The following is a 14,241-nucleotide window of genomic DNA, read 5'->3' as shown; positions in this document are numbered from 1 at the left end:
AATGAAATAGAAACAAAGAAAACAATAGCAAAGATCAATAAAACTAAAAGTTGGTTCTTTGAGAAGATAAACAAAATTGATAAGCCATTAGCCAGACTCATCAAGAAAAAGAGGGAGAGGACTCAAATCAATAAAATCAGAAATGAAAAAGGAGAAGTTACAACAGACACCGCAGAAATACAAAACATCCTAAGAGACTACTACAAGCAACTTTATGCCAATAAAATGGACAACCTGGAAGAAATGGACAAATTCTTAGAAAGGTATAACCTTCCAAGACTGAACCAGGAAGAAACAGAAAATATCAACAGACCAATCACAAGTAATGAAATTGAAACTGTGATTAAAAATCTTCCAACAAACAAAAGTCCAGGACCAGATGGCTTCACAGGTGAATTCTATCAAACATTTAGAGAAGAGCTAACACCCATCCTTCTCAAACTCTTCCAAAAAATTGCAGAGGAAGGAACTCTCCCAAACTCATTCTATGAGGCCACCATCACCCTGATACCAAAACCAGACAAAGACACTACAAAAAAAGAAAATTACAGACCAATATCACTGATGAATATAGATGCAAAAATCCTCAACAAAATACTAGCAAACAGAATCCAACAACACATTAAAAGGATCATACACCACGATCAAGTGGGATTTATCCCAGGGATGCAAGGATTCTTCAATATACGCAAATCAATCAATGTGATACACCATATTAACAAATTGAAGAATAAAAACCATATGATCATCTCAATAGATGCAGAAAAAGCTTTTGACAAAATTCAACACCCATTTATGATAAAAACTCTCCAGAAAGTGGGCATAGAGGGAACCTACCTCAACATAATAAAGGCCATATATGACAAACCCACAGCAAACATCATTCTCAATGGTGAAAAACTGAAAGCATTTCCTCTAAGATCAGGAACGAGACAAGGATGTCCACTCTCACCACTATTATTCAACATAGTTCTGGAAGTCCTAGCCACGGCAATCAGAGAAGAAAAAGAAATAAAAGGAATACAAATTGGAAAAGAAGAAGTAAAACTGTCACTGTTTGCGGATGACATGATACTATACATAGAGAATCCTAAAACTGCCACCAGAAAACTGCTAGAGCTAATTAATGAATATGGTAAAGTTGCAGGTTACAAAATTAATGCACAGAAATCTCTTGCATTCCTATACACTAATGATGAAAAATCTGAAAGAGAAATTATGGAAACACTCCCATTTACCATTGCAACAAAAAGAATAAAATACCTAGGAATAAACCTACCTAGGGAGACAAAAGACCTGTATGCAGAAAACTATAAGACACTGATGAAAGAAATTAAAGATGATACCAACAGATGGAGAGATATACCATGTTCTTGGATTGGAAGAATCAACATTGTGAAAATGAGTATACTACCCAAAGCAATCTACAGATTCAATGCAATCCCTATCAAATTACCAATGGCATTTTTTACGGAGCTAGAACAAATCATCTTAAAATTTGTATGGAGACACAAAAGACCCCGAATAGCCAAAGCAGTCTTGAGGCAAAAAAATGGAGCTGGAGGAATCAGACTCCCTGACTTCAGACTATACTACAAAGCTACAGTAATCAAGACAATATGGTACTGGCACAAAAACAGAAACATAGATCAATGGAACAAGATAGAAAGCCCAGAGATTAACCCACGCACCTATGGTCAACTAATCTATGACAAAGGAGGCAAAGATATACAATGGAGAAAAGACAGTCTCTTCAATAAGTGGTGCTGGGAAAACTGGACAGCCACATGTAAAAGAATGAAATTAGAATACTCCCTAACACCATACACAAAAATAAACTCAAAATGGATTAGAGACCTAAATATAAGACTGGACACTATAAAACTCTTAGAGGAAAACATAGGAAGAACACTCTTTGACATAAATCACAGCAAGATCTTTTTCGATCCACCTCCTAGAGTAATGGAAATAAAAACAAAAATAAACAAGTGGGACCTAATGAAACTTCAAAGCTTTTGCACAGCAAAGGAAACCATAAACAAGACGAAAAGACAACCCTCAGAATGGGAGAAAATATTTGCAAATGAATCAACGGACAAAGGATTAATCTCCAAAATATATAAACAGCTCATTCAGCTCAATATCAAAGAAACAAACACCCCAATCCAAAAATGGGCAGAAGACCTAAATAGACATTTCTCCAAAGAAGACATACAGACGGCCACGAAGCACATGAAAAGATGCTCAACATCACTAATTATTAGAGAAATGCAAATCAAAACTACAATGAGGTATCACCTCACTCCTGTTAGAATGGGCATCATCAGAAAATCTACAAACAACAAATGCTGGAGAGGGTGTGGAGAAAAGGGAACCCTCTTGCACTGTTGGTGGGAATGTAAATTGATACAGCCACTATGGAGAACAATATGGAGGTTCCTTAAAAAACTAAAAATAGAATTACCATATGACCCAGCAATCCCACTACTGGGCATATACCCAGAGAAAACCGTAATTCAAAAAGACACGTGCACCCGAATGTTCATTGCAGCACTATTTACAATAGCCAGGTCATGGAAGCAACCTAAATGCCCATTAACAGACAAATGGATAAAGAAGTTGTGGTACATATATACGATGGAATATTATTCAGCCATAAAAAGGAACGAAATTGAGTCATTTGTTGAGAAGTGGATGGATCTAGAGACTGTCATACAGAGTGAAGTAAGTCAGAAAGAGAAAAACAAATATCGTATGTTAATGCATGTATGTGGAATGTAGAAAAATGGTACAGATGAGCCAGTTTGCAGGGCAGAAGTTGAGACACAGATGTAGAGAATGGACATATGGACACCAAGGGGGGAAAACTGCGATGAGGTGGGGATGGTGATGTGCTGAATTGGGCGATTGGGATTGACATGTATACACTGATGTGTATAAAACTGATGCCTAATAAGAACCTGCAGGGCTTCCCTGGTGGCGCAGTGGTTGGGAATCTGCCTGCTGATGCAGGGGACACGGGTTCGAGCCCTGGTCTGGGAGGATCCCACATGCCGCAGAGCGGCTGGGCCCGTGAGCCACAATTGCTGAGCCTGCGTGTCTGGAGCCTGTGCTCCGCAACAAGAGAGGCCACGATAGTGAGAGGCCCGCGCACCGTGATGAAGAGTGGCCCCCGCTTGCCACAACTAGAGAAAGCCCTAGCACAGAAACGAAGACCCAACATAGCAATCAATCAATCAATCAATTAATCAATAAAAAAATAAATCTTAAAAAAAAAAAAAAAAAAGAAAAAAAAGAAAATAAAGTCAATCTCAAAATAAAAGTAGCATTTAAAAAAAAAAAAAAAAAAAAAAAAAAAAAAAAAAAAAAAGAACCTGCAGTATAAAAAAACAAACAAAACAACTAATACTAAACTTTCATTGGGTTATTTGTATGGAAATATGTTAATATAAATGTTTCAGACATTACATGAAATTTCTAAAAATCTTATATTTGTATTTGTATGGAAATATGTATGGAAATATGTTAATATAAATGTTTCAGACAGTACATGAAATTTCTAAAAATCTTATATTTGTATTTGTATGGAAATATGTATGGAAATATGTTAATATAAATGTTTCAGACATTACATGAAATTTCTAAAAATCTTATATTTGTATTTGTATGGAAATATGTATGGAAATATGTTAATATAAATGTTTCAGACATTACATGAAATTTCTAAAAATCTTATATTTGTATTTGTATGGAAATATGTATGGAAATATGTTAATATAAATGTTTCAGACATTACATGAAATTTCTAAAAATCTTATATTTGTATTTGTATGGAAATATGTTAATATAAATGTTTCAGACATTACAGGAAACATCTAAAAATCTTATATGTTCTGGTATAATGTTATAAGTAATAATCCTAGTTATTACTTTAAAATGTATATCTCAGAAATAACTAATTTTCTTGTCAACTGCATTATTATGAACTTTCATCAAATCTTTAACCATGGTCATTTTTAAGTCTTTTGTCATTTACAGACAGTTCTGGGTGTACTCTGATGATTTTGCAAATATGTTCCTATAAAAGAGTTTCATCTTCAAGAAATTCATGGAAAAGACTCTGACAAGTACAGGTTTCTGGTAACTGACTGTACTGCTGAACTGAATGAATAAGCATTTTCAGAACTCTAATGAAAAACTGATGAACTCATAAAAGTGCTAACAAAAGATCAAGATGAAAAAAAAGAAATTAATTACATGGGACTGAGTGAACTGATGAGGATGAGTATAATTTTTGTGACTTTCTGTCTGAATTAAAAAAAAAAAAAATCCCACAAGGACTCAGAGGAAAAGAATATACAAATCAATTTTCACTGCAAAGTAAAGGAGCTGTTACAGTGGAGGATTACTGGACTGAATGTCAATGTTATGACATAGTATAAGTGTGTTTCATGTTTGGTAATTGCAATCATTGTTGCTTTTGTTGTGGTCATCCATGTACAATGCTTGGTGTCAGTCTATCTATCTCTTGTAAAAATAAAATACAGTGTGTGTGTGTGGAAAAAAAAATAAAAAAAAAAAAATAAAATAAAAAAAATAAATAAATAAATTAAAAAAAATAAAAAAAACTGGAAGAGAAAAAATAATTAAATTTTTTTAAAAAAGAAAGAAAGAACAAAGGTTTCCAGGGCTGTCAAGAAAGAAATTTTTTTTTTTTTTTAATTTTGGCTGCACCAGGTCTTATGGCATGCAGGATCTTTTAGCTGCTGCATGTGAACTCTTAGTTGCGGCATGTGGGATCTAGTTCCCTGACCAAGGATTGAACCCGGGTCCCCTGCATTGGGGGCATGGAGTCTTAGCCACTGGACCACCAGGGAAGTCCCAAGAAAAAATTAATTTGGCCCTATGACCCAGGAGGAGTCCCGAAGGTCTTACTGAGCTCAGCATTTCCCACTGGTAAGTACTTGTGGGTAAGCACAATGTTAACTTGGAATAAAGTGAGACCTTTACGTATGTTGTAGGACCAAGTCCATATATTTTTTTTAATGTTCAGAAATGTAATGAGGTTGCCCTTTGATCTAGTAATAGCACTCCCTGAAATTTAACAAAAAATAGTCACAACTCAAAAGAAGAATGAAGGACATTTACTGAAGGATCCTTCCTAATAGCAAAATATTGGAAACCATGATCAGGGGATCTTATGCAGCCTTTGGAAGGGAAAAATTCCAAAATGTTTTTCATTTGACTATGATTTTTTCCCTAATTTCCTTCAATGTTACAATGGTTTGTTTATTGAGATATAACTGGAATATAACATTACATTAGTTTAGGTGTACAACATAATGATTCAGTATTTCTATATATCAATATTTGTATCAATAATGATATACACGTTATCACTACAATAAGTCTTATTTAACATGCTTCACCATATATAGTTTAAAAATTTTTTTTTCTTGTGATGAGAGCTTATCAGATCTATTCTCTTAGCAACTTTCAATTACAATACAACTGCAATACAGTATTATTAACTATAGTAGCCAGCCTATAGGGTAGATTCCTTTCAAATGGGAGAAATTTTTTCATTAGCATCAACAAATTTATTAAGCACCCACAATTGTGCAGAAGGCTTTTTTTTTTTTTTTTTTTTACAGGAAAATAGATTGAAAAAACTTTTAAGCTTCAAGTTTCTTCAAGATGTCTGTACTGTATTATCGAAATCATTCTCCCCAAAAGGGCCTCCAAATTACAAAGTAAGTAAGGTAATAAAAGGTTAACTAAAGATTATGATTGGTATAATAGCTTTAAGGTTAATCTATACTAAGGTAGAGCTAGTAACAGCTGATGCTTTGGGAATTTTTGAATAGAAGATATCTGCGTGTGGTATACAATTCAAATACAGTGAAAAATAAATCTCCCTTCCACCCTGACCCTTGGTCACCCAGTTTCCCAATTTGTACCATTCCAGAGATATTCGATAGTACTAACAGGGTGGTGTGACTTCTATGTGAGAGACACTTTGCTAAGGACTTTGTATGGAAGGCTCACGGGCGCCAGCAGCACTCTCATCAGCCCTGATCTACAAATAAGGAGACCTGCTTGCGGCCTGAAGTGAACAAGCAACTGGCCAAAAGTCTCATGGTGATAAGAGACATAAAGTCCATACTCTCAGAGCCCCTCCCCATCCCACCCCCCAACACACACACACACACCCCCCTAAACTCCATGTTTTATCTTCATGTTGTGTTGTTCCCTTTGCCCTCAAAACCAATCCTTCATCATTCCTCTACCTGGCTAACCTGACTTTTCCATATCAATTTTAGAATCAGCTTCTTTATCTAAAAAAAATCTTGCTGGGATTTTGGGATTATGTTAAACCTACAGATCAATTTGTGGAGAAGTGATACATATTTTTTTTAATTTATTTTTTTAAAAAAAGCTTTTATATATAGATATTTATTTTATTTATTTTTGGCTGCGTTGGGTCTTCGTTGCTGCACAGGGGCTTTCTCTAGTTGCGGCGAGCAGGCTTCTCACTGTGGTGGCTTCTCTTGTTGCGGAGCATGGGCTCTAGGCGCATGGGCTTCAGTAGTTGCAGCACGCAGGCTCAGTAGTTGTGGCTCGCAGGCTCTAGAGCACAGGCTCAGTAGTTGTGGTGCATGGGCTTAGTTGCTCCACGGCATGTGGGATTTTTCCGGACCAGGGTCGAACCCATGTCCCCTGCATTGGTAGGCGGATTCTCAACCATTACACCACGAGGGAAGCCCAAGAAGTGATATTTTAATAACTATATTGAATCTTCCAATCCATGAGCACAGTATGTCTGCCCACTTATTTCAGTGGTCTTTGATTTCCTTCTCCGGTGTTTTGTAGTCTTCAGCATGTAGATCCTGTACATGTTTTGTTAGATTTAGACCTAAGTATTTCATTCTTTTCAGAGCTATCATAACTGATATGGGTTGCTTTTTTTTTTTTTTTTTTTCAATTTCAGTTTCCAATGATTGATTGCTAGGATATAAAAATATGATTGATTTTTGTGTGTTGACCTTGTATGCTGCCACCTTGCTGACTCACGCATTAGTCCTAGGAGCTTTTTTATAGATTTCCATGGGATTGTCTACATAGACAATCATGCCATCTGCAAATAGGGACAGTTGTTCTTTCTTTCCAGTCTGAATGCCTTCTATTTATTTTTCTTGCACTGGTTAGCACTTCCAGTAGGATGTGGAAGAGAGAACAGACATGTGGTGAGAACAGACCTCATTGCCTTGCTCCCCATCTTAAAGGGAAAGTATTTTCACCACTAAGTATGTTAGCTGTAGATTTCTGGCAGATGCCCTTTTCCAGGTTGAGGCAGTTCCCTTATCTTACTAATCTTCTTGGCTACATTTATCGTGAATGAATGTTGAATTCTGTCAAAAGTTCTTTTCTGCATCCCCTGACATAATCAAGTGTTTTTTGTGCTTTAAACTGTTAGTATGGCAGATTATATCTCCTGATTTTGGAAGACTGAACCAGCCTTTTCTTCCTGGGATAAATCACGATTGCCGTGTACTATTCTTTTTACATAACGTTGCTGGATTCGATTTCCTCGATTTCCTAGTAGTTCGTTGAGGGTTTTTGTGCCTGTGTTCATAAGGATGATTGGTCTGAAGCTTTCTTTTCTTGAACAATCTTTGTCTGGTTTTATAAAACAGATGTGTACTACACACTTTTCTGAGGTCTTGGATGATAATTTTACTATTTTTAATCATCATAAAAACTTAAGAGTGGTTTTAATCTTTGCTTAAATTCTGCTAGAATTTATTTGACTTCAAGTTTTTGACCAGGAAGACAACTCCCAAAGATAACAATCTGCCCAAGGGAAAATGGGACTGTTTTATAAGAAGCCACCTTAAGGTAGAATTGAGAATCCAACGCAGTGAAACTACTTCACCAGCCATTCTCTGCACACCCCTGCCCTGCTTCTGTACAGCCCAAGAAAGCCAGAAAGGTGAGGGAAGTGCTCACCAGCATGGGATGAAAAACTGACACAGTTTCCATCAAATAAAAGATACGTTATCATCCAACCCTGAAATGCAAACGCTCACATTTGTCTTTGAGTTACCTAAGAAAGCACCTGTCAAACATTAACCCTTTAGTTCTTACAATTCCTAAAATGCTCAGTCATTACCACTCACATTCTACTACTGAGGAAGCCAAGAAACAATGTGGTTAAGAGATTTCAAGGAGATCAGCAGAGCTAAAATTTGAATTTAAACATCACCTATTACCCAACTTTGTTTAAAAAATAGTCCTAAACAAATGCAATGCAATGTCAGAAGGTCAATCAGGCGTGGGAGGGGCTCAAGAAAGGGATCCAGAGACTTCCCTGGTGGTCCAGTGGTTAAGACTCCGAACTCCCACTGCGGGGGACTCAGGTTCGATCCCTGGTCGGGGAACTAAGATCCCACATGCCACGGGGCGCAGCCAAAAAATAAAATAAAATAAAAGTGATGTAGACAAAAAAGAAAAAAAAAAGAGAAAGGGATCCGAAGCAAAAGAGCTCCTTGAGAGGTGTTTTCGTAACTTAAAAGCTGATTCTGCTCTTGGCTCTTTTGAGAAGGCCCATCCCCTCAAGGCGGAAAGTGGCAGGTCTGCTAGGTGAGGAGCAGGACACCACACAGGAACTGCACACCTAGGAACAGCGCAATGGCCACTGAGAAATCAAAACCCTTGTTAAGTCACGTAACAAGCACGTAAAAGTCACCTAAAAGTCACCAGGCAACAAAGACCTCAGAAATGTCCTTGGACTCAAGGTCTCCTCTGCTCTGTGCAACAACTCAAAATGATGTGTTCAGGAGGCAGGAAAGAGCACACCACCCGGGTTCAAATCCCAGCTCCACCAACCACTAGCCACGTGACCTTAAACGAGTCACGACCTCGGTGCCTCTAACTTTCTCATCCATAAAATAAAGGTGATAACAGTAGAGTAAGCACTCATTAATGATGCCTGCTGTTGTGATTCAGAAAGTTGTCCCGTCTAGGTCCTGTCCTCTTCTGACACTGTCCTAACATCATGGTATAAGCGATAGTATGCCCCATCCCTATCCCAAGAGCAAAATTCGGCTTTCAACCAAGTGCTTTGGAAAAAAAATCTAAACAAAACAATAAACAAAAGGCCCACATTAACTATTTCATTAAATGTCTGAGAGCTAAAAACCAATAAGTACTCCCAGAATCCACATTCAAAAGAAAGAAGAAGGTATTTAAATCAATAGTTTAAACCTACTCTTTTCCTACAAAAAGTACATTTATATTGTTTGAAATAACCACAGGAGATACTCTCCCCAACTAAGAAATAGGTATGGGGCTTCCCTGGTGGCGCAGTGGTTGAGAATCTGCCTGCTAATGCAGGGGACACGGGTTCGAGCCCTGGTCTGGGAAGATCCCACGTGCCACGAAGTAACTGGGCCCGTCAGCCACAGCTGCTGAGCCTGTGCCCCGCAACGGGAGGGGCCGCGATAGTGAAAGGCCCACGCACCGCGAAGAAGAGTGGCCCCCGCTTGCCACAACTAGAGAAAGCCCTCACACGAAACGAAGACCCAACACAGCCAAAAATAAAAATAAAATAAATAAATAAATAAAGTAGCTATTAATTAAAAAAAAAAGAAAGAAATAGGTATGAGTTTCATTTTTAAAACATATAATCTAGCACTTCCCTGGTGGCGCAGTGGTTAAGAATCCGCCTGCCAATGCAGGGGACACGGGTTCGAGCCCACATGCCTCGGGGCAACTAAGCCTGTGCGCTACAACTACTGAGCCTGTGCCCTAGAGCCCACGAGCCACAACTACTGAAGCCCGTGCGCCTAGAGCCCGTGCTCCGCAACAAGAGAAGCCACCACAGTGAGAAGCCCGTGCACCGCAATGAAGACTAGCCCCGGGGGCTCGCCACAACTAGAGAAAGGCCACGCGCAGCAACGAAGACCCAACGCAGCCAAAAATAAATTAATTTAAAAAAAGATATAATCTATGAAAATGCACTGATTAATTTCCATAATATTTCAGATTAGTTTTACTATCAAATAGCATTCCATTTAAAATATCGATGTAACTTTTAAATCACTAGGACGTAAACTGTCTTTAATTCAAATATGTAATTATAATTTTGGGGTGGCATTTTCACCAAGTTTCTTTAAAGGCACGAAGTATTACTTAGCAACAGTGACAGCTAACGTTTTATTACACACTAACTAAGCACCTAATAAACTAGGTGCTAATTTCTACATACTACCTCATTCTCTTAATCCTTTGAGAGAGATATAGGCTCATTTTACAGAAAAACCTCAGCCTTGAGGTTGACTATTTACAGTTCTGATAGAGAACTGATTGCTAGTACTGTGTAAGGTTTTAACACTAAAATGATACGGAAAGGTAAGTCTCAAATCTTAATGTGCACGAGAATCTCCCAGAGAATCTTGCTAAACTGCAGATTATGATTCAGAAGGTCTGGGGTGAGGCCTCTGATTCTGCACTTCTAACAAGCTCTCAGGTGCTGGCAATGCTGCTGACCACACTTGGAGCAAGGACCTGCAGGTGGCAATAGGCCACAGACCACAAAAAATGTCTCTAAAAACTAAAACCAAAAAAAGTCAAATTTTTTCTCAAAAACCACAGAATTAGAATTTATATTAGACATATTTCTTGATGGGATTCTGAGCTTTTTAACATCTTAGAAATATCTTCAGGGACTTCCCTGGCGGTGCAGTGGACAGGACTCCATGCTTCCGAGGCAGGGGGCATGGGTTTGATCCCTGGTCGGAGAACTAAGATGCCCCACGGCATGGCCAAAAACAAAAAGAAATATCTTCATAACGACTCTTGTTTTCTTTTCCAGTTTAAGTTGAGAGTCCAATATCTTTAAGTTTTGTGGCGGTTTTTCCCCCTAAAAACCCTGATTTTTTTTTAAACAAGGCTGAAAAGCTAAATGCATGGAACTGTTTCACGTTGCCATACCCTTCAAGCAGGTCCCCATCTTTCACTCACCCACACATAACATAACCTCTCGCTGTTTAAATTCTAGAGATTAGACAAAAGACAAGAGTTAGGTGAGATTTTAGGGGCTGGGCCCCAAAGTTCTTCCAGATGAAAAGTAAAGCTCTACAAAAAAAAAAAAAAAAAATAGCACCTTACGAAAAGGCAGTGATAAATACCACTGGCTTCCATTTCTAGCTTTAGGTGACAAAATTCCAGCAATGAGGTGATATCTAACATTTTATATAAACTACTGGATTTCATTCTTTTACCAGATCTTTTGAGTGGCAAGCTCTATGTACTTTCAAAAGTCCAGAGTAAACAAAACAAGGTACTTAACAAGGCCCTAAATTCCACCTGGGCCCACGTTCCCTCCCATCCTGCTCTTTTATTCACTTCTGATTATCAGTGCTGTACTCAAGCATCAGCTAGCTGCCTATTTTTAAAGGCAGTTATACACCTCCCCCATTCCTCCATTCACTTCGCTAACAGCAATGCCTAACTACTGAACAAATATATCTCTTGGAACATTCCACTTTACCAGATAAGGTCAGTTTAAAATTCTAGAGAGGAATAACCTGCTCCGTTTGTCTTTCCTGAGAGCCCTTCAAAAATACCCTCCTGCAATCAGCAGAACAAGCCTTTCACCCCAGAGAGAGAGAAAACAGTCTATGATTCCGCAATTTACAAACACTGAGACCTTTATTTAAAAGATATCCACACATTAAATGATTCCCAAGGAACCTTGAGCTATGTACTCAAGTAAGCACAAGAAGACCAATGCTTGGAAGAAACAAAATGCACATACATTGCAGCGGGCTTCCCTGGTGGCGCAGTGGTTGAGAATCTGCCTGCTAATGCAGGAAACACGGGTTCGAGCCCTGGTCTGGGAAGATCCCACATGCCGCGGAGCAACTAGGCCCGTGAGCCACAACTACTGAGCCTGCGCGTCTGGAGCCTGTGCTCCGCAACAAGAGAGGCCACAATAGTGAGAGGCCCGCGCACCGCGATGAAGAGTGGCCCCCACTTGCCACAACTGGAGAAAGCCATAGCACAAAAACGAAGACCCAACATAGCAATCAATCAGTCAATAAAGAAATCTTAAAAAAAAAAAAAAAAAAAAAGTTGCTTACATACATTGCAGCTCTGTGCAATGGCTTCTCTAGCTGAGAAGTCTATAAAGTTTTGCTGCCAGGCCTCAGAGAAAGGCCTACCTGTGTCAGGGGATATCGGGACACAGTTTTTTCCGAACTGGAGTATGCTCTATCCACAGCAGAGCTAAGTAACAAACCAAAGAGGCCTGTTAGAAAACCACAAAAGAGGGGCAGAGGGGACAGGCCCCTGCCCTGAACACGCTGAAAGCTAAAAATAAGAATTCTGAGAAATGAGCTCTACCATAGACAAGCCCAAAAGAAAGTTCTCTGTTTCTGTTACCTCCAAAACTGGCTGCTCTCCCATAGTGATTTAACTCTGGGTACCAACTGGGCAATGCTAGCCACCGTGCTGGGGCGGAGGATTCAGGGATGCCGGTTCTATCTTCTGGGCTAATTAGAAGGAATCAAAACCTCTGCAGCAGGGACTTCCCTGGTGGCCAGTGGTTAAGAATCCGCCTGCCAGTGCAGGGGACACTGGTTCGAGCCCTGGTCCAGTAAGATCCCACATGCCGTAGAGCAACTAAGCCCGTGCGCCACAACTACTGAGCCTGCACTCTAGAGCCCGGGAGCCACAACTATCGAGCCCACGTGCCACAACTACTGAAGCCCGAGTGCCTGGAGCCCGTGCTCCGCAACAAGAGAAGCCACCGCAATGAGAAGCCCGTGAACGGCAACAAAGAGTAGCACCCACTCGCCGCAACTAGAGAAAGCCCCCGTGCAGCAACGAAGACCCAATGCAGCCATAAATAAATAAATAACAAAAAACAAACAAAACCTCTGCAGCATAAACTGGAGACTCTGGGCAGATCTGGGCTCCCCCAATGCATCTAGACTACATGCCTCCATTCAACATTTATTTGAGCGTCTACCATATGCCCAGCACTCTGCTGGGCGCCGGGGAAAAAACCGAGCCACAGTCCCCAGTGGTGGAAGCCGAGACAAACGAAGACCATCCAGAGGAGTGGAGGATGTGCGGGCCCCGAAAACCTAACACAAGTTGTTATGACCAGCAGTACCCAGGGGAAAGCATGACCCCCGCCGGGTTTCGCGCACCACCAAACCCAACAGTGAAAGAGGCTCGCGACAGCGAAGGCTGGAGTGGACACGAAGGCCCGGGGGCAGGTGTTCAGGTAGAAGGCGCACACCTGAGGCGGCAGGGCTGGGGAATGCAGAGTCCCCAGGGGAGGCGGGAGGGCGGCACGGGGACCCAGCGAAGGAGAGGGAGCGCAAGGACTGGGGCCATGGGAAGCGAGTGCGCGGTGGAGGCCGGCCGGGCCTGCGCCCCCTGAAGCGGGAGCAGGGAGAGAAGGCGCGCGGCTAGGCCGCCCGCCGGCACCTGGGGCCCCGCCCGGCACCTACCACTTGGGCGACCTTGAGGCAGCCGAACGCGCCGCGCAGGTAGTCCGGGTCGCAGCGCAGGCCAGCCAGCCCGCGGCGCTGGCTCACCGGCTCGGTGGTGGGCTGGTACGGACTGCTGGCGCCCGAGATCATGGAGGTGCTCGAGGCCTCGCCCTCGAAGCCGTCCAGCTCCTCGCCGCTCCGCATGCTGCCGCCCGGCCCGGGCCGCCTTGCGCGGCTGGCCTCCGGCGCCCGGAGCTAGCGGGCTCAGCGGGGCCGCCGCATTGCCGCCGCCGCCGCCGACTAACTGCCCGCACCACCGCCGCCGCCGCCTCTGCGCCCGCCGCCCGGCTGCGGCCGCGGCTCGGTCCGCTCGGGCTCGGCTCCCGCCGCCTCGGCAGCGGAAAGGGAGGGAGGCGGGAGCGGGCGCAGAGGGAAGGAGGCGGGAGCCGGCGCGGCCAGCCGGGAGGGGGCGGAGCGAGCGCCCGCCCGCCGGCCGCTCGGCGGCGCTCCGCGGCTCCCGCGGGTGGAGGTGGCTGCCCGCGCTGCGGGGCCTCCGGAGGGCGGGGCGGGGCGCCAGGGCCTCTGGCTCCGCCCTCACCTGAGTGCGCGCGGGGGTCGGGGCCGCGGCTGCGCGCCAGGCGATCGCGGCGAGGGAGGGCCAAGGTCCGGGAAAGAGGGGTAGTGGGGAGCAGGGAGAATGGGGCCTGACGGAGGGTCGAGGCGGACCTAGGGG

The 14,241-nt window shown here is 42.2% G+C and overlaps 1 protein-coding gene across 2 annotated transcripts in view; it reads right to left on the bottom strand.

Moving 5' to 3' along the window:
* Positions 1-13,915, bottom strand: part of CMTM4 (CKLF like MARVEL transmembrane domain containing 4) — a 92,814-nt gene extending 78,899 nt beyond the window's left edge. For both annotated transcript variants that reach the window (XR_009006054.1, XM_057533888.1), the window contains exon 1: positions 13,527-13,915. Coding sequence is in view for 1 of the 2 variants with exons in the window: in XM_057533888.1 (XP_057389871.1) it covers positions 13,527-13,712 (186 nt within the window). In the remaining variant the exon portion in view is untranslated. The remainder of the gene's footprint in view (positions 1-13,526) is intronic.
* Positions 13,916-14,241: the final 326 nt, after the last annotated feature.

The sequence above is a fragment of the Balaenoptera acutorostrata genome, chromosome 19 (assembly GCF_949987535.1).
Source record: "Balaenoptera acutorostrata chromosome 19, mBalAcu1.1, whole genome shotgun sequence".
In the NCBI taxonomy this organism is placed as follows: Eukaryota; Metazoa; Chordata; class Mammalia; order Artiodactyla; family Balaenopteridae; genus Balaenoptera; species Balaenoptera acutorostrata.
This window is presented reverse-complemented; position numbering and strand designations above follow the sequence as displayed.